This window comes from Coccinella septempunctata, chromosome 1, assembly GCF_907165205.1.
Source record: "Coccinella septempunctata chromosome 1, icCocSept1.1, whole genome shotgun sequence".
NCBI classification, from domain to species: Eukaryota; Metazoa; Arthropoda; class Insecta; order Coleoptera; family Coccinellidae; genus Coccinella; species Coccinella septempunctata.
In genome coordinates, this window is record NC_058189.1 from 56,476,880 (window position 1) to 56,496,609 (window position 19,730).

Sequence of the window (19,730 nt, forward strand, 5' to 3'; positions counted from 1 at the left end):
CCTACAAAGACTTGCTAACTTGCATTTCAATGATGAATTATTACTGGAATAAATGAATTTTTTTTTAGAAGGTAGAAATGGTCTAAATGAAGCGTTTCTCCGAAAATCATTTCAATAGTGTACCAATTTTCCTACAAGATTCTTCTTTACCTCAAATTCAAAAATAAAATCCAATAAAAAAAAATTTCAGAAGCTTTTCAAGGTAGATTCATAAAATTCAAAATGTAGCACAATTTTTTGTACCACTCTGGTATTTGAACCTTTTAATTTTATTAATAAAAGTTGAAGCTGAAATATTTATGGGAATGATAAAATATAAAATAGCCTTCAAAAATAAAAATTTAATATATAAAAAATAAATGAAGATCAATCGGTATCCATTGCTTCAAAAGAATCTTCTATTATTCTCTGTGGGGACTCAGAATTGTCTTCTTCTAATTCTGAGCTGGTATCCATTTTCTCTAAATCACTAGAAGTATCTAATCTTCTTGATTGTTGAGTTTCTTCTAGTATTGATTGTTGTTCATTCTGTGTTTTCTTTTGCATTGGCTGTTGTGTTTCCTCTTGTGTTTCATTGTGTGTTTCCTCTTGTGCTCCATTTCGTGTTTCCTCTTGTGTTTCATTTTGTGTTTCCTCTTGCATTGGTTGTTGTGTTTCATTTTGTGTTCTAACAGTAGCAGAGTTCCTAGTCCCTTGAGAAGGTTGAAGTCTTTGATGTTGTGCTGTGGGAACCACCTGGTCTTCTTCTTTTTCATCATAAATCCTTGGATCAATGGCGATACTTTTTGTACAATTGTAGGTTTTGTAGATACCGATTAAATGATCACAGAGTTCAAACATTTGAGATCTCAAAGAGATAATTATAAATTGAGCATTCTTTGTACGATCCTGAAAAAAACATGAATTGGGATCATGGGTACTGATTTTTCTGAAAATTTGTATTAACTATTTACCTTTATATAATGTCCCACAATGGAAACATTCTTAAAATCTAAAGCAGCATCAATTTCATCCATGACATACAAAGGAGACGGTTTGTAATAGTGAAGAGCAAACACTAACGCTAAAGAAGACAAGGTCTTCTCTCCACCTGATAAATTTGAAATTTTTTTCCATGATTTTTTCGGTGGTCTCACGCTAAAAACAGATTCATTTATAGTTTTCAGGACCTAAAAAACATTTGTTTCCTTACTTGAACTGTATTCCTTCTGTAAATGGGTCGAATGTGTCCACCAACTCAAAATCGGCATCTCCACCTAACGTGATCATTTGGTACATCTCTTTGAGCTTCATTCGTATAGTTTGAAAGCCTGTTAAGAATTCCGTTTTCCTTTGTTCCCTCAAATTATCGTACACGTTTTTCACCTCTTGACGTTTTTGAGATATTTCGTCCAGTTCCTTTGCTCTTTCCATGTATCTATCCTGTTTTTTCCGATATTCCTGAAAAAAAATATTACGTTCATCTTACCATAAACTATTTACCCAGTCGAAAAGAATTAATCATATCTATGAACCATTTTTAGAAGTAGAGGAGGAACATTGAAATTGAACCTACCTGAATGACTCCAAGGTTGGGTTTTTCTGATTTGAGTTTATTTTCAGCAATCCGCAAGTCTTTCTCAACAATTTCCAAATTTTTTTCCTCAAGTTCTTCTTTGGTGTATTTTTTCAGTTCCTCCAAAGTCGTTTCAGGTATATCTTGAAGTTTTAACTGAGTAACCTGATGAAATAATTGAATAGAATGTTACTAATAAGAGATGGAACATTGGATTTAGGTTGATACTTACCTTCACATGCCACTGATGCATGGCAGATTTAACATTGTTAATTTTTTCGTTCGCTGTCTTTATTTTTTGATCAATATCCACTTCTTCTGATTTCAATTTGTTCAATTTTTTTTTGAGTGCTTCAACCTCAGCCTTGATACCTAAAAATGTTTACACTTCATTTTTGAGGGGACATGAAGAATAATCAGTACTCTGTACCTCCAAATTCATAGTCGCCACTATTGAGCTCAACTTCAATCTCTTCTAAGCACTTGAGTAGCTTTGCCCCATCTGATTCAATTTCATTCCGTTGAACACTCATTTCTTTTAGTCGAGTTTCACAGCTTTTGATATCTTGTTCCATGGTACTTATTTTTTCAGCTGATTTAATAGCATTCCTGCAAAGAATCGACACAAAAAAGCGGTTAAATAGTTCGATACAATAATAATTGACTCAAAGGTACCAACCTTTCAGCAGTTTTGACAGCCACTTTCAATTTATTAATCTCAGTTTTGAGTTTGTTCATTGTATCCACAACTTCGTTAATGGACTTATCCATTTTTTTCATCTTTCCAATGGTTTTCTCTTTTATTTCGCTGGTCAGTTTATCAACTTGTACCTGTAGCTTTCCTGCCACTTCAAAAGCTTCCTCATACTCTGCTTTTCTTGCCTCTACGATGGCTGTTAATTTTTTCACCTGAGCTTCATCAGATTTTGTAGCTCTTGCTTTGGCTTCTTGAGCTTTCAGTTGTTTCAGAAGATCTGGCTGTTGTTGTGTAAGTGACTGAAAAAACGATATTGAAAGTAGATCTATCTTCAAAAGGTATAAATCGAAAAATCAATTTTTTTGCAAAAAACATTTCTTTTTCGTAACCCAAAATGAAATTCGTTCGAAGAATTCCCATACCTGACAAGCAAGAAGTTTCTAAAAAGGGATCCGAAAATCCGGTAAATTTCAAAAAAACTGGAAAACGGCTGGATCGATTGCGACCAAAATCAATAGGCTTCGTCACCCTTTAAATGAGCACCAACGTTTAAAAATTGATATTGATAGATTAGAAATTGCAAACTGAAGCGTGTCTAAAAATTTGTAAAAAATTTCAATAACACAAGAACCGTTTCATCAGATTTTGTAGCTCTAGCTTTGGCCTCTTGAGCTTTCAGTTGTTTCAGAAGATCTGGCTATTGTTGTGTAAGTGACTGAAAAAACGATATTGAAAGTAGATCTATCTTCGAAGTGGATAAATCAAAAAATCAATTTTTTGCGAAAAACATTTCTTTTCCGTAACCCAAAATGAAATTCGTTCGAAGAATTCCCATACCTGACAAGCAAGAAGTTTCTAAAATGAGATCCGAAAATCCGGTAAATTTCAAAAAACTGGAAAACAGCTGGATCGATTGCGACCAAAATCAATAGGCTTCGTCACCCTTCAAATGAGCACCAACGTTTAAAAAATTGATATTGATAGATTAGAAATTGCAAACTGAAGGGTGCCGAAAAATTTGTAAAAAATTTCAATAACACAAGAACCGCTTTTTCGATTTCCATAAAAATCACCGTGGATCCCCGTGATCTTGCTGAAATTGAACAACTTTTAGCTGGCCTACAATGGATTACACACACACGCCAGAATATTTTTTTGCGGATTATGAATCCACGTTCTCTGAAACGATTTTAGTGATAGTATTTTTTGTATTTTTTTTTAAGTATGAGGGTGCATAACAGCGCCTATAAGCTCCACTTGTTGAAAATAACAATGAACATAATCTCTGATATATATTGTCGATGATTCATCACTTGAATCAATAGATAAATTCCTTCAATTCAATCAAAAATATTACCTTGATCTCTAAACTGAATTTTTCATAGTTCATCTTCATTTGTTTGAGTTCAGGCTCCAGGGCATTGATCTGATTTTCTAACGTTGCTTGACGTTCTCTGAGATATCTGAAACGTTCTTCCAAAACTTGAAGTTCTTTCTCCACTTTATCTAAATCGCTTTGGTTTGTTGTAGATACAGCTACAGATTGACCCATTCTTCCTCTCAATACTGATCTACCTCCACCACTCATTGTACCTGTTAATAATAACGAGATGTAAATCTTGGTAGGCAAAGAGGACCAAAAAGTATTGGAGAAATTTCGTTAAAATTGAATGAATAGAAAACTGATTGCCTATACTCATAAAACAACAAACGAAGTAACAGAGTATTAGAAATACCGATTTCCTTAGTTGATCACATTATTTCAGTTCAGCAAAAATGAGAGGAAAGAGAAATACATTTATTTACCAGTGGTTTCTATGAGGTCTCCTTTCAAAGTTACAACTCTGTATCTTTTGGAACCATAAGCAATCCTTGATGCTTGATCTAAGTCATTAGCCACCAATGTATCTCTCAGGGCATAATAAAATGCTGTCCTAACCCGATCATCTTGAACTCGAACAAGGTCGTATAAACGAGGAACATTTTCTGGTCTGCAAAAATTTTAACTTATATAGTAGTATAACGGATTTTTTACGGATTTCGAAGATCAAACAGGAAATAAATTCAGAATTCAACTCACGTTTGAATTCTGGAGGTAGCATAATGACGCAAATGCTCCTGTTTTTCAAGAGCTATAAAGGTAGCTCTCCCAATATCATATTGTTTCAAGAACTCAATACACCATTGTGCAGTTGATACACTGTCTACAACAATGTTATCCAAAGGACCACAAGCTGTTGAAATAGCAACATCATATTTTTGGTCGATTGCTCCAAGATCACCCTGAATTCAAGAATACATCAAATAAGGAACGAACTAATATTCAATATGATGAATTCACTTTGGTAATTGACATAAAACAACTTCTACTTAAAAATCTTGTAATCCAATGGACTAAAACTTAAATCACAACAGTGAAACTTCGATTTTTTGTTATAATTCCTAGTCTTGATGGACTTATGAACATAAAATACAGGGTGTTTCAAGCAAAGTATCCACTAATATCGGAGAACCTAATGAGTTTTTCTGAAAAGGGAGATATCATAATAAATGGCTGAGTTGAGCAGTGAGTTTTGAATAGATCCTGGCCAATAATTATGATCCACAAATTTCCAGAAAAAAATCTCATTTGGTTTTCTAGATACTTATTGTGGACACTTTGAGTGAAACACCCTGTATATTTACTGGTTCAGCTGCTTGAAGATGTGAATATTCTTGTCCCACGAAAAAGAAAGAAAGTTACCTTAAACTCAATGTACTTTCCCCTATAGTCGTGGATTATTATATACCTCCATTTTTACAGTAACAAGATTCAAGTCACTTGATACCAAGATTTTGGAGGTGAAAAATTATGAATGAAAATTTTTCTTCTTCTCATTCATTTATGACATTTAAATATTGATGCATAGTGATATCTCTAAGGTTCAGAGCCTTTCTCTCTGATCGTGACCATGAAGTTTGATATACCAGTGATTAAGGAATGTTTGGTAAACAATCATTGAATAATGGCTCATAAACCATAAGAGATTAATGAATATTTAGTCAACAATCAGTAAAGATTGGATCATTTATCACAAGTTATTTATGAATGTCATAGTGCTCTAGGAAAAGGATAGATTAGCCATAAGATATGAAATTACAGGGTTTGACTACTTGAGATATTGATATTCCTGTCCCACAAAAGATAAAGAAAAATACTAAACTAAACGTACTTTCCTCTTCAGCTGTGGACTGAACTATCAGTTATTATTTTATACCTCCGTTTTTACAGTAACAAGATTCAAGTCACTTGATACCAAGATTATGGAGGAGAAAAATGTTATGAATTAAATTTTGTCTACTTTATATTCGTTCAATGCATCTTACATTCATTATTTTTGAGAATATAAATAAGAAATTTATTTCAGGTACCTGTTTTTGCTGAACGAAATGAACAAAATGATAATACTCAACATCAAAACAATGATCAAAATATTTTTATTCAATTTCCTTCACAAAATTAATCAACAAACATACCTAATTTTATTTTGAGCTCAGTACATTTATGCATAAAAATAAAGGAAAACAACACGATATATAGTGTGCAAAAGACTTGAGTAATTCGCGCCAATTTGAAATCTAATATTGAACTTTCTAATAACCTACTCACCAATCTTCCAAATAGGCCTGGACAATTACCATCTTCCTTCTGTTTCATCAAGGAATCTAAAACTTTGGTCTTCGATTTCGAGGCGTTCATAGAAGATCGGGACTCTTCTAGATGGGCTCTTTTCTTATTTATTTCCATTCGGATTCGTGTTTCCTCATCTCTCACTGCATTTAATTCGGATGAAGCCCCTCTCAAAGATTTCTCAGTCAAGGGAATTTTAGTTTTAAGGGCGACTAGCTCATCTTGCCTCTGTCTGATCAAGGAATTGGCACTTTCATAACTGGATTTAAGGGTTTCATATTTGTTTTTCTCATTTTCCTCGTTGGTCATACAGAGTTTCAGTTCTGACTCCGCAAGAGCATACTGGAATTTTTAAATGAGAGAAAAATGTATAAACCAATGAAAGAAAGTTAATGTATGGTTCATGCAGAGTATCCAAGCAAGTACCCAATAGAATTGGAAGGTGGTGATCATAAGAAGGTCAGCCAGCCAGACAAGTTCTTTCTTGATCTTTTTTGATGGAAACTCACATCAAAATTTGGCATGTAAAAATTTTTCACCAAAATTTAAGTGAAAAAAATCCCTTCATCAATCATCCCCGAAAATTTCATCCTTCTAACATTAAAGGGCAAGTAACTATGTCTGAAAGCTCAAATCCCTCAATAAGCTTTGGGATATTATGGCAAATGCAGCAATTTGATAATTCATTGGGCATGTCATTTGGAAAAACCAAGTTGATAGCTACTTCCCTTACAATCGGAAGTGACAGAACCTTGAAAATATATTGGAATTTCATAACGTCCTAAATAATACACTGAAAATGAATTTCATGAAAATATCTTGAGTACTTCGCATTTTCTAATTTTGAGTAACATTAAGAAAGAAAGACTCTGTACAGTAAAAACAAATACCTAGGTGTCCAATTCTGTAATTAGATTAAAGGTAAAAAAAAATCTAAAAAGATATGCTATTCGCTCATAATGAAATGAAAACTCACCGCAGACTTGGTTTCATCCACACTTCTTTTCAATTCCACCAATTCATTTTCGAGAATTTCTTTTTTTTCTTGCAACGGTTTTGTTTCAGTCTTTATGGTAGCAAGCAGTTCAGTTTTTTCTGCATCCAGCGCTTGTTTTTTATGGGAAAGTTTTTCTTCCTTTTTCATACATTCTTCAATGCCCTATGAAAAGTCTATGCAAATTATTATTATAAAATTTTATGATACCTACCTTTTCACTCTCCTCTGGTGTCTTTTCATACTGCTGTAATTTCTTCTTTTCTTCTGCTAGAAGCTCCATAGTTTTTTTTCGGTTTTTATTTACTTGAACCATCTCAGCTTGTAACTCCACATCTTTATTGTTGGCTCTCTCAAATGCTTCTTTCAGTTTATTTTTTCTTTTTTGAAGTGAACTGTATTTTCTGAAAAGCAATGAACCCTTGTAATATGGAGCACTACTATTTTGGGCTGATTTGTACACATTATTAGCGATTACACAACTTACTCAGATTCTTTATTCAAAGCTTCTTCTTTTTCTACTTTAGATTTAGTAATACTTTCAATTTTTCCTGAAATTTCATTCTTCACAGTTTGGATCCCATTTTTCTCTTCCTCTGATGCTTGAAGTTCATCTTCCAAATCAAAACTAAAAAGTTAATTTCAGACATAAAAAAATAGTAGTAACATCGGAGATTAATGCCACTAGAAGATAATATATACAGGATGCTTCATGCAGTGTCAACCAGAATTATCAAGCAAACTTAATGAGATTCAGTATTTTCTAAGGATAGTACAATTTTCAACTCTACAACTTTTGTCAGTAGAAAGTTATCACATTCTCTATATTCTTTATATTTATATTCTCTATATATCTTTTAAGTGGACAGTTCATGTGAAACACCCTATATATGTATGTGTATTTTTTGCAGTATGAAAATGATTAACCCTCTAATACCCAATTCGGTCTTGAGACTGGTTGCATATAAGTGGATACAAAATTATTCCGTGAGCAGTTTAGTTCAACTGCCCATGTCCGCCTTTAGTATAGGTTCATTTTGTGAGAAGAGGTGTTAATGTAAATCAGTTAACTATTTGCGAAAAAAAGATGTAGATTATACATAAGCTAACTTGAAACTATACAGAAATAATTTTAAAAAAGAAAATAAAATTGGGCATTAGAGGGTTAAGTTGAATTTACTGAACGGGAAGTACTGAATGATAAGAAAAAAATTTTAAACATGGAACCTACATATTTTTTTGGTAAAGAATATTTTTGCAAGTAGCAACAGTATTTTCCGCTTTCAAGTAATCAACAGCCTCTGCCATAGGGCCTTGTAATTCCTCTAATTCTTTCTGTACAAGTTTTAAACGATTGACTTTTTCTGATCTTGCATCAGAAAGAGTTTCAACTCTTTCATTTAAAAGCTCTAAGGGTTTGATATATCTGGAAGTTCCAATAATATCTTCCAAATATTCTAACATTCCAGGTTCATTTGGATTATCTGCCTTACATTTCATCATGGCTATCTGTTCTACTTCACCCTGAAAAAGTATACTTGTAAGATAAAGAACTTATTCAAATGTTCTACAACATTTATTTTTACCTGAAGGATGAGAAACCTATTATGATCTAAATCAATTCCATGTTTCTTCAATAAAACAGCTACTTCTTTGAAATGTACTCTAGAACCATTCAATGTATAATACGAAGAATTATCTTTCATAGCAGTTCTAGTAACAACAAATTCACTTCCAGGAATGATATCATATTCATCACCTTCCTTAAAATTGAATTAACCAATAAACACACACTATGATATGGAATCAATTCACCTTATCAATTATTTGAGCAAAATGTACTTCCACTGTAGCTGATTGCACATTGGGATAATTCTCAGAATTGTGGAGCAAAACTGATACCTTTTTACACCGTATTTTTGTTGCTCGATAGCCAAATACAAATAACATAGAATCAATTACATTACTTTTACCACTACCATTTGGACCAATAATAGCATTGAAACACTAAAACATTCAAAAGTTTTAATTTAAATAAATCAATTGGAATACAGAAAAACCTACTTTATGGAATGGACCGAGAGTTTGCTCATTGGCATAACTTTTAAAGAAGTTATTTACAATTTTCGTTATTATCAATCTAGGTCCAGTAGGATCAAAAGAACAGACAGGTTTTGTTGGTGGAGGGATGTAAATTCCATCTACCCTTGTACCCTCCTCATCAGAAAAATTCACATCATCTTCTTCATCCACTGAAGTATTTAGAGCTGTGCTCTTTCGTTTATTATTTGAAGGTTGATTCATGATAACTATCAAAAAGTAAAACTTGCATTCGCTATAATAATTTAACTTAATTTCTTGTAAGCATTATTTTATAGATTACATTTTCAAAAGTCGTTAAATTCACAGACAAGTTGTGGTTAAATTTGAAATTTGCAGACAATCATAGAAGAATATTTTAATCAAAGAAAGTTGATTTGTGATCTTCTATATCCTCTTGGCCACAATTTAATAAATTCTATATATGGTACATATTTATGAAGGCAACATAATGTTTACTTGATTTATTCTATTCAATAATATCTTAACAATATATAATTATGAGCTTCATTATAATTTTTTTCAAATACAAGATGAATTTCTTAAAAAAATTTAGATAGTCTTCTGTGATACTAAATAATAATCAGTATTCTATGGCATTTATAAAATCAAAATAAACATTAATATATTCGAGAAAAATGAAAAACTTTGTATACTTGAGCCATGATAATTTATTTTTAAGTACTCTCTAAATTACCACAATATATTCATATTCTTATGTTTTGTGAACTAGCTCGGTTTTCTTACAGAGTATCATGTTCCTTCTGGGTTTTAGTATTGATTACCATCCTGAGAAATGATTTCTCTACCTAATTGTGTTCATAAAATTTATGATTAAAAGTATGGAAACGAATCATTTTGAATGGATTCAAATATTCGATATCACTGAAGTAAACAAACATCAAAGAGGCTTTATTATATACAAAGTAATTTCATTTTTATATCCAGAAAAATGTCCTGACGCAGTAACAAAGCTCACTGTGTGGAAACGCTATAATGACTTCAAAAAATTATATAAAGAAATAAAGATTCTACATGGAAAATATAACATACCTGAGAAATTGCCGTCTCTCTGTAGAGGATCGTTTTTGAAAAAATATGATGAACATTCAATTACAGAAAAAAAGGAAAGCGCCTTAAACTTCTTAGAATATGTAGGCAGTCATTATCAATTATTCACATCAAAGGAGTTTCTAAAGTTCTTTGAAACAAGTTACATGCCTGTGGAGCATGTGAATGGTAACATAAACAGTATTAAAGCTGATTTGAATTTACCAGATGATCCAGAATTTGTAAGGAACACTGATGATGAGATTAATAGCGATTCAGACTCGGTTTCCACACGAAGTAGTGTTAATATCCTCGAAACCTCATGTGCTTCTTTAATTTCAGGTAAGAAATAGATAAGAGCCTTTCTGAATCTAGAGCAAAAATCGAGTTTAGAAAACAATTTTGTTCTATATGAATGTTTTTTATTACATACTTCCTATGCCCACCCGCTTTGCAGTGGAATTTTCTGTTTTTACTTCATCTAAAATTATGGGGGAATGGTTGGGAGTTGAAAAGTAAAATGTAGTCATCTTCCAACAGTCACTCCAGTGAAAATCGGTTGGGTAATTTATTATTGATTTTACCATGAAGAAAACTCTTGACTTTTTTTATTACTATGTAACAAGCTTCTATCAATGTCGTCAAGAAAGCTATGGATTTGGGATTGGTGTTGCGAGTCCAAGTATATTGTGCTCAGCACATATACCACTACTGTTCTCAGGTTGAAAATAAATATGTCAATGCCTTACACCTCTAGTGTAATTTTCATTATAAACTAGCAATATAAGTGACAAGAATGTCCTCATACAAGACACGAGCTAAGCTGAGACAATTGGCCTTCTTGATTCGGTAACCTAATTTTGACTACAAATTTTTTCAATAACTGTTTTAATAAAAAGAGATTATTTGCCCTTGAACAACAAACCTAGGCCTAGGCTTCTATGATCTTCAGGAAACCTCCCTCATTTTGAGGTGAACTTCCTAAGCTAGTAAATGAAAAAATATATTGAAATCTAAGATAATGTGAGATTAATTTTTTTATTATATATTAAATATGGACCAAAATGTGAATTGTGAAAATTTTTATTGATGAATACTTTTGGGACCATATAATATGTGAATATTCAAAAATGCTTGCCTACCTGTCATCGATAAGACAGGTGTGAAACCAATTTTTTTAGGCAAATCTTAATTTTTGCAATCAATCTGAAAACGCTTCTTATTGCCGAAACAGCTGAAAGTACATATAGGTATAGTATAATACATGAAATATGTCTGGAATTTTTGTTACACAACACATTCTGTATAAAAAGATTTTGCAAAAAAAAATTGCTCTACTGAACATACCAATCGACGTATCCGCTTTTTTCCTGTCTCTGGGGGACTCTCTTGACGAAATAATTGATTTATTGTATTTTTAAAATAACCTTATTTCTGAATGAGAAATTTCGAATTTTGGTTTGAAATTGAACATTTTTTTTGACACCCTTTATCAGGGAACTCGAAAATTACTTGGTAAATTCCATATCAGCAAATAATGCAAGGGTGTAAACTAATCTAAAACCAATCAAATCACATTTCAAAACAAGCCCTAAATTGTGTGCGTACATTTTTGAACAAATCTCATCCAGTGTATGAATTAAAGTTAATGACTTTGAACGCTCTTCTACCTGACTGTAACGATTTTACTACCTGCAGAAAATTCACGAATATTGGGATTCATTCAATCGTGCAGACTCAATATGAATGTGCCATAATATGTGAGTTATTGATATGATTTTTCTTGCTGTATTTTTGATGTCTTCTACCGTACAAGCAGGAATAATTAGTGCGGCCTGTAAAACCGGATGTAAGTATAAAATAAACTTTTAGGCGGTCGAAATTCCGATTATCTAGAATCTTTGATTAGTCAATTTGAATTTTCAACACTTGAGCTACAAAAACGGTCATTACGGTAAAAAAATGTAAGACGGGTTCAGAAAATTAGATACCATATGGGGTTGTTTACTACGAAGCGAAAAAGAAATCACAAGAAGATATTATCCATATGAGTTTGTTGTTGTGAACATTTCAATCTGATATTTTGTCCTATTGGAAACGATTTTATTGTCTCAGTCTATGGTTTGAAAAGTAAAATAACAGTTATGGCCGGTTTCATAATCAAATTTAAAGTCACTTTAAGCTTAAAGCTTCCTTTAGTGTCATTTTTAGTAGGGTTAAAGGAAGCTTTAAAGTTAAAGCGCCTTTAGGTTTTATTATGAAACCGGCCGTTAGTCCTTTTAATTTGAAAGCTTCTCAACGTTTTTCTTTTGATGGGGCTAACAGAGGCTTCAAAATTGATTATGAAACTGGCCGTTAGAAAATCATATATATGTTGATTGAGTTCACTGTATTCTGTTTGTACACAAATCGAGTTCTAGCTACAATCTACTAAGCGGTCAGCCATCCATGTTAATGTATTGTCCATCGCGGCCTGCCTCAAATATGTATTTTTTTCAAGAACACGTTCCGATTGAGTAGGAAATTAGTAGTTTACTATGAAATAACGCATTGAAGGTTCTTACAAAATTTGAGATACAGAATTTTTTTGTATTATCTAGTCTACTTTTTGCAATGTAACTTCGTCAGTTTTTAATATTGAGGAATACTTATTCGAATATTTCATTGAGTCATTATTATAATTAATGTACCAATTCCGTTATACCCTGGTCACTAGTTCGAAGCTTAACTTGACTCAACATGTTCGGATAGTTTTTATTAGAAAATGAAAACTAATTTGCAGTGCGCAAAATTCTTCTAATCTGAACAGGTGAAACGCCAGATTACTTTGCGTTGTCCCCTCATTTTAATTTTTAAATTCGATTCCAATTCATTGATCAACAGTCTTGATTATTTCTATTCATAAAACATATATATAAATCCCGTTGATGAGATAAATATTTTATGCAAGTGGTTCCATGTTGAATTTATTCAACGAAACATAAAGTTACAGTTGGACGAAGTTGGAAAAAATGGATGGTTTGATATATCTCACTAGAACTGAAAGCCCATACTTGATGAGTAATATACTTAAACGAATCTGTGCCTACTTTTTCTCAATATTTATAAATAAATATCCTTACAGATCGGCTGGCAAAATCTTCATCACCCACAACGTCTCATTCTCAGTCTCCTAAATACTCAAATAGATTGCAAAACGGTACCTTTTCCCAAACTTGTGATGACGATGATGGTTACATGAAACGTGCAGAAAAACTTGAAAGCAATGGGCATTACGAAGAGGCATATGCAGCTTGCAAAGCTGCTTTAGACATTTTAAATGAACGTGAAAAAAATGAGACTGATTATGACGAAAGAAGGATACTTAAACATAAAATTGAAATTTGCTCCTTGAGAACAGAAAGGGTTTATAACATGTATCTAGCCCCAGAGGTTAAAGATCTCAGGATACAATCAGAGAGCGTAATCAAGAGAGATAGTATTCAAAAACAAGCCATTTCCGACATTTATAGATATAATGTCCTAAGAAAGGTGGATTCTGGAATGTTGGTATTATATGCAGATACCCAGAAAACTTTCTATGTAAAAGTAATTAATAAGACTACAACTTTTTCTGAGGAAGACTTCATCTTACCTGAAAGTATACCTTATATGGTTCAGTTGCACAATTTTTACAATTGTGAAAATTCAATATTCATCATATTAGAATATGTAAATGGTTTGAAACTATCTGATTACCTGAAGAAAATTAGATTAAAATTTGAGAATAACGAGACTTTAGAGAATTTGTACGACAAAGCAACTGATATAGACATTCCAGATGATGATTCAGAAAGTAGTTTCAGTGAACTTGTGACTAACTACACCAAAATAAAGAAAAATGATGCTGTTGATGATGATTTTGTGCATATTTCGAAAAATGATTTTTCCCTTAGTTTCTCTGATAAATGTGAGGCTGAACTACAAATACCAACAACTTCTGCATTCAAAGAACCAGTTTCCAATATGTCTAATAGCAGAAAAAGCTCATCAATATCTACTGTAGATACAGAAACCGAATATAATGTAGACATACCACAACATGAAGTTATAGTGACATGGGCTGCACAATTGATTTTAGCTCTCGAAAAACTCCACATGCTGGGAGTTATATGCAAAGATTTACGTTTGCATAATTTATTGATAAATGAAAATGGGGACCTCACTTTAACTTACATGTGCAATGCCAAAGAACCACATGGTATCTTTGTTAACAAAAGAGACTTGAACTTGGCTCCAGAAGTTCAAGGAATAGGTCCTGTAGGGGAAGAAGCTGATTGGTGGAGTTTGGGAGCCATATTTTATGAAATCTTGGTGGGTATGAATCTAAACGATTTGCATCCAGAATTTTTTCATCGAAGTACTATTCTGAGGGTCCCAAAATATGTATCACCTGAGGGGAGATCTCTACTGAGACAGTTACTGGTTTATGAACCAAAAAAACGTTTAGGATCAGGAACTCATGGTGTAGATAACTTGAAGTCGCATCCTTTCTTCAAAGGAATTGACTGGAATGTTTTACTTGAAAAAAGTATTAAGTGATATTTTTTCTGTGCACCTACTCATTACTTGAATATTTAGTTCTGTTGATTATTATTTTGTTTATATTGAGACTGTTGCAGACATACTTTACCACATAAAAGATATTCGATTATAGACATACAATTTATGACCAAAGTAGATAGTATTCCATTATTATATTTATGTATGTATGAAAAATATTCACGTCTTACAAAAAGTATTCATTTTTCATGTTCCTACTTATCCAATTAAAATATTTATTATTGACAAATTTTGTTCATAATTATTCTACCCACAATTCTGCTTTATAATGATATACACATGATATTAATTTCTAACTAACTAACTTACGCGCTGTATGTTTCAAAATTTTATTTATAGATATCTCCTGTTCGAGCCGAAACAATTTGAAACTGATTATTATTGATTATGATTATTATTATTTGTGTTCTGTGCTGATTATCAACGCGCTTAGGCTTCCACATCAAAATGTAAATTTTTGGGTCATTACTTTTTAGTAGGCAAAAAAATGAATAAGCAACGGTGGCGTTGGACTTTCCCACCCCAAACGAACCATTGCTCCAAAAATATGAAGGGTAGAGGTCTACCCCCATATCCTTGAACAATTAAGAAGAAGTTCTAAAACTGATTTAAGATATGAAAAAAATTTTTTTACTCCATTATCTGGAGTATTACTTAATGGAGGGTACCCTCCATTATCATATTCAAGGATTCATCCCCCAGAGAGTAACAACCTCAGATCAATAAAAAACATTGACCTGTGGTAACAACGTTGTTACTTTTTGATACCCCTATGACGACAGATTTAAGAAGAATTAATAAATAAGATTCATCGCCTATCGATTCGTCCACCCCTAGTAAGACTACTTTCGTACCGTAGGTCTATGATTCTTATACAGTGTTCTGAGTTTCTAGGTTCTATGGTTCAAAGAAAAATTTCATTCAAACCACAGAACACTGGTTCAGTCATAGAAATAATAACTTACTGTTAGGTTAGGTTCCATCTATAGACATTTCTCTATGACTGATTAGCCGGTTTCGTTTTCGCTTTTCCAATGAAACAGACAAAAAATGGCATAAAAGAGTGTTATTTGTGAAAGAAATGAACATTCAAACGGTTAAAAGTATATTAGTTATAGGGGAAAAGTTGGAATATGTGCTATTCAATGTAAGGAATAGGTTAGGTTAGGGTTTATTCGGAAAATAATACAATCAATTCTTTTCAGACAGCTATAAATTGCGCGAAGGCTGGTTTTCCAGTTTGGTACATATCAATTTTTCCGTTTGAAAAAATTCCAGAGAATATTGAAATTCCCGAGAAAGACGTTCTGAACTTGATAACCTTTATGTAAGCAATTTTATAAGGTTTATTATAGGGCCCTCATTTTTAAACTAAATTACATGATTTTCACTGAGATGGGTTCTTTGACCAGTATCTGGTAAAGGTAAACTGTATTACTTCACACCCAGCTGAGGATACTATTGTGATACAGAAACACGAGTCATTGTTGAATAACTCATGTTAGTGAAAATTATGTAATTCAGTTTAATTGCAGATTTTCATCAGGTATCGGTCACATCAATTCAATATTTTCCCATTTTTCCAAATTCATTTCACTACTCCACTTTGCAGATATTTGAAGGATTACCAGTGCCTTATATCACATTTGAATGGAATACATCTTTGGAGAAAAACACCTCATGTTATTTTGATAGATAAATTTGACTTGTACTGTAATATTAATGAAGAAAATTATGATCCACTAATAGCTGCTTTGCTATCTACCTCAGTTTTAGATGCTTCATGTTCTGCTTCAAGAAAGTCAAAAAGAGACATCTACCTTATAATAACCTGTAAAATACAGAATATGTTTGAGAGACGGTTGATCACATTGAGAAACCTTTATTTCCCAAAAATATTCTCACATTCAGTAGATCTGGATACTGTAGAGGCATTAAATGACTTCATTGTATAACAAATATATTTTTTTTATAAATTGAATTGTTAGATAATTAATGTTATTACATAAATATAATTCAACTAACACTACAAAGGCACATTTCTCTAGTCTATTCTATTAGAATGTAAATATATATTCCTGTATATAAATGTAAAATAAATATTAATAATTTTTATGGCAGTACATTTTAGAGAAGAGTTTTATACTTATTAAAGAGATTATACAAGACACGTAGTGTTGATTTCAAGTCCAAATTTACAACATCTGTAAGAACAAAAATGATCATTAAATGACTCATACAATCATTATTTTTTTTTACCTTCTGGTCTTGCTTTTGGTCTAGCCAACCCTACTTCCTCCATCAACTCGAAGGCAAAAGAAACATTATGTACCTTTTGATCATGGTCTTTTGGAGTTGGAAAGAAGCTATAGAGAGGAACGAAAAACCCTTCCAATAGTCCCATTAACATAATAAGATAAACACCATCATGAAACTGACTTTCGATTTCAGTAACCTCAAGATTTAGTTTATTCAAGTGTTTGTTAACAAAGGTCACCATAGACTGAAAAGAATATCCAAGTTGAAAATCACTACTTTTTCATTTGAAAACTTTGTAAGAATCATTCAAATGAGCATTAAAAAAACCTGGGCAGATAAGATCATACTAGAAGGGTATGGTCAGAAATCAATTTTAATAACTAACCTTTTTGACTACTTGTAGTTTATCAGGTGCATGATCAAATAGCGTATCGAAAGCATCTCTTTCACATCTCATTCCAACATCTGAATATTCAGAGGTAATAACCTCCCGTACTACACGGTGTGTTAATTGCCCTTGGGTTTTTTGTACTACTGTAACAGAGACTGAAACATTCTCTGGCAGACGAACTGGAGGTCTGAAATGTCTGGCTAAAGCAACCAACAGATGAAGAATTGGGACAATGCTTTTAGAATGGATTACTTCAACATTCCATTTGTTGTGGTTATGAGGAAGTCCCAGTACCTAAATCAAGTAGATGCTGTTAACTAAAATGTGGGATTTTATAAAATCATTAGTAATTACCCTGTTGAAATGTGATAAAACAACAGATAATTTTTGCTTTTGTCCTTCTTCAGATTGAGTAACTTCAGGAACATCTAATTTATTTCCTGTGAGCATCTCAAAAAGTTTTTGGAAAACTTGGCCATCATACAAATCTTCTGTGAGATCTTGCACAATTATTCTTTGAGACGCTAATTCATCATTAATCCAATCGATGAGAACTTGTATGAGTTCTCGTAATTTAGGATCTTCAAAGGCCTTAGGCATAATGACTGAACGTTCCTCATTTTCCTCTAAAAATGGCGAGAAACATAGAAAAAATAACAAATGCAGAAAACATAATCAAGAATTTTAAGATGTAGGGCAAGGATTTACCAAGGTCATAATCTTCTGGTGATATGGTTGGTATAACAGCAAATCCTGGGGAATCAATGGCATATTTTCCCTCCTCTTGAACTTCTTGTACTAAGGAAAGAGGAAAATATTTACATAAACATTGTTTCTAGGTGTAAACAATCATCACCATATATGGCAAACTGAAGAACCTGAATATTTCATTAATTTCAAATTTATCTCACCTTCCTTAATTCTTTTTTTGCGACCTAATGTTCCAATTTTATCCCAGAAAGATTCTTCTTTCTCATTCTTGGCAATTATGGGTTTTGGAGATTTTGGACGTAGGGTGGCCATATCTTCGTTGACATTTAAATAATTTGATTCCGATTCTGGACAAGAACTGTCACCAGACGAACTCTGTGATTTCATTTTCATAGCTTAAAATAGCACAAAGTACAAAGTTATTCTTTAATATTATAGCTTCACCAAAAAACTTTTAACAGTGAAAATAAAGATTCAAGTTTGTTAAACAGTTATTGACTTATATCATTTCCAAAATCATTCATCGTCTACTTTTTCATCATATTGCAAACAGAGATATAGAATATCTCTGATTGCAAATGAAAAATGCCGCCATCTGCCGAATAATTTCGAATTTCGGAGACAAAGATTTTTAATATTTTTCACGATTCGAATCCCCCAAAATGATTTTCGGCTCGAATAAATACGTATCTAGGAACACTGGATTCAGTTCCCTGGAAATATAAGACATTTAGGCAAAATGATAATGCACTTGTTTCTAAGAATAAGCGATCGAGAAGCTTACGATCTAGAAAGATTTCTGGGAATTTTGTACTCTTCGTTTTGTTTAATCATGAAAATAAGAAGCATAGGAATTTTGTCATCTTTTCTACAGTTGAGAGATGACTGAATATTCATGTCTCTCCCAATGATGACCAAATTGTTATTATTTGTTTCAAGAGTTCACTCAGAAATGCTTACCTTTGATCAAGGCGACAGGAGTATCCTTTTTTTCTCTTTTCACTGATAAATCTTCGTAAATAGGAGGTAAACGAGAGTTGAAGTTATCTATAATGTTATCACCAGATTGTATTACTTTTTCGCCATCATTTTCTTCATTGTATTTTACTGTTTCTTTAATGATTTTAAAGTTATCAGAGTTTTCATAAACAGGTGATCTCATTTCCACATAAAGAGATGTTTCTTCATCGCACTCCAATTTACTGGTCTGAAAGTTCTGAGCTGATACGGTCACTATTTCTGGAATTTTCACTTCGATATTCGAATTTCCGCTGTTACGATTAGGTTTTTTGGGAGGTATGGGCTTCGAAGATAATTTTTTTTGCAAATCCATCATAAACAGAGATTTTTCTATCTTACTAACCTGAGGTGAAATATCGCTTGTGTTTGGTGTAATAGCCAGTTTTTTGCCCGAATATTTTTCTTCTATCAAGTTTTTCATCTTCATGTCAACAATTTTAGGAGCTTGATTTTTCGAAACATCGGCCGTATCTAATACCATCAAACTACCAGTTTCATCTGTCGATAATTGTCTGAATAGAATCGTGGAACTAGGTTTTTCGTAAACTTCTTCCATTTTGGATTTCTAATATTCAGATGAAACAACATTAAAGTCAACTACCATACACCTTATCCATTGTTTTTGGTGATACATAAGTTAACAGTCTTTACTGAAGCGGAAACCGCATTGTGTAAGAATGA

General features: G+C 32.5%; 4 protein-coding genes across 4 annotated transcripts; 2 read left to right on the plus strand and 2 right to left on the minus strand.

The window, feature by feature from the left end:
* Positions 1-326: 326 nt before the first annotated feature.
* Positions 327-9,345, minus strand: LOC123316752 (structural maintenance of chromosomes protein 4). The gene is made up of 18 exons (XM_044902971.1): positions 8,981-9,345; positions 8,732-8,923; positions 8,503-8,679; positions 8,148-8,440; positions 7,404-7,544; positions 7,131-7,320; positions 6,899-7,081; positions 5,902-6,264; positions 4,333-4,535; positions 4,059-4,243; positions 3,610-3,845; positions 2,235-2,551; positions 1,986-2,164; positions 1,788-1,927; positions 1,556-1,720; positions 1,193-1,440; positions 954-1,137; positions 327-888 (listed from the first exon to the last, which is right to left on the minus strand). The coding sequence occupies exons 1-18, from the start codon at positions 9,218-9,220 to the stop codon at positions 367-369; spliced, it is 4,158 nt and encodes a 1,385-aa protein (XP_044758906.1). The 5' UTR covers positions 9,221-9,345; the 3' UTR covers positions 327-366.
* Positions 9,346-9,620: 275 nt separating this feature from the next.
* On the plus strand, positions 9,621-14,897 carry LOC123310297 (ribosomal protein S6 kinase delta-1). The gene is made up of 2 exons (XM_044893766.1): positions 9,621-10,408; positions 13,191-14,897. The coding sequence occupies exons 1-2, from the start codon at positions 9,847-9,849 to the stop codon at positions 14,645-14,647; spliced, it is 2,019 nt and encodes a 672-aa protein (XP_044749701.1). The 5' UTR covers positions 9,621-9,846; the 3' UTR covers positions 14,648-14,897.
* Positions 14,898-15,627: 730 nt separating this feature from the next.
* Positions 15,628-16,836, plus strand: LOC123310317. The gene is made up of 3 exons (XM_044893784.1): positions 15,628-15,815; positions 15,874-15,995; positions 16,281-16,836. The coding sequence occupies exons 1-3, from the start codon at positions 15,750-15,752 to the stop codon at positions 16,621-16,623; spliced, it is 531 nt and encodes a 176-aa protein (XP_044749719.1). The 5' UTR covers positions 15,628-15,749; the 3' UTR covers positions 16,624-16,836.
* On the minus strand, positions 16,612-19,651 carry LOC123310307 (beta-parvin). The gene is made up of 7 exons (XM_044893776.1): positions 18,990-19,651; positions 18,230-18,424; positions 18,027-18,116; positions 17,673-17,944; positions 17,313-17,612; positions 16,928-17,171; positions 16,612-16,872 (listed from the first exon to the last, which is right to left on the minus strand). Exons 1-7 carry the CDS (start codon positions 19,603-19,605, stop codon positions 16,796-16,798), a joined length of 1,794 nt encoding a protein of 597 aa, XP_044749711.1. The 5' UTR covers positions 19,606-19,651; the 3' UTR covers positions 16,612-16,795.
* Between the last annotated feature and the right edge of the window lie 79 nt (positions 19,652-19,730).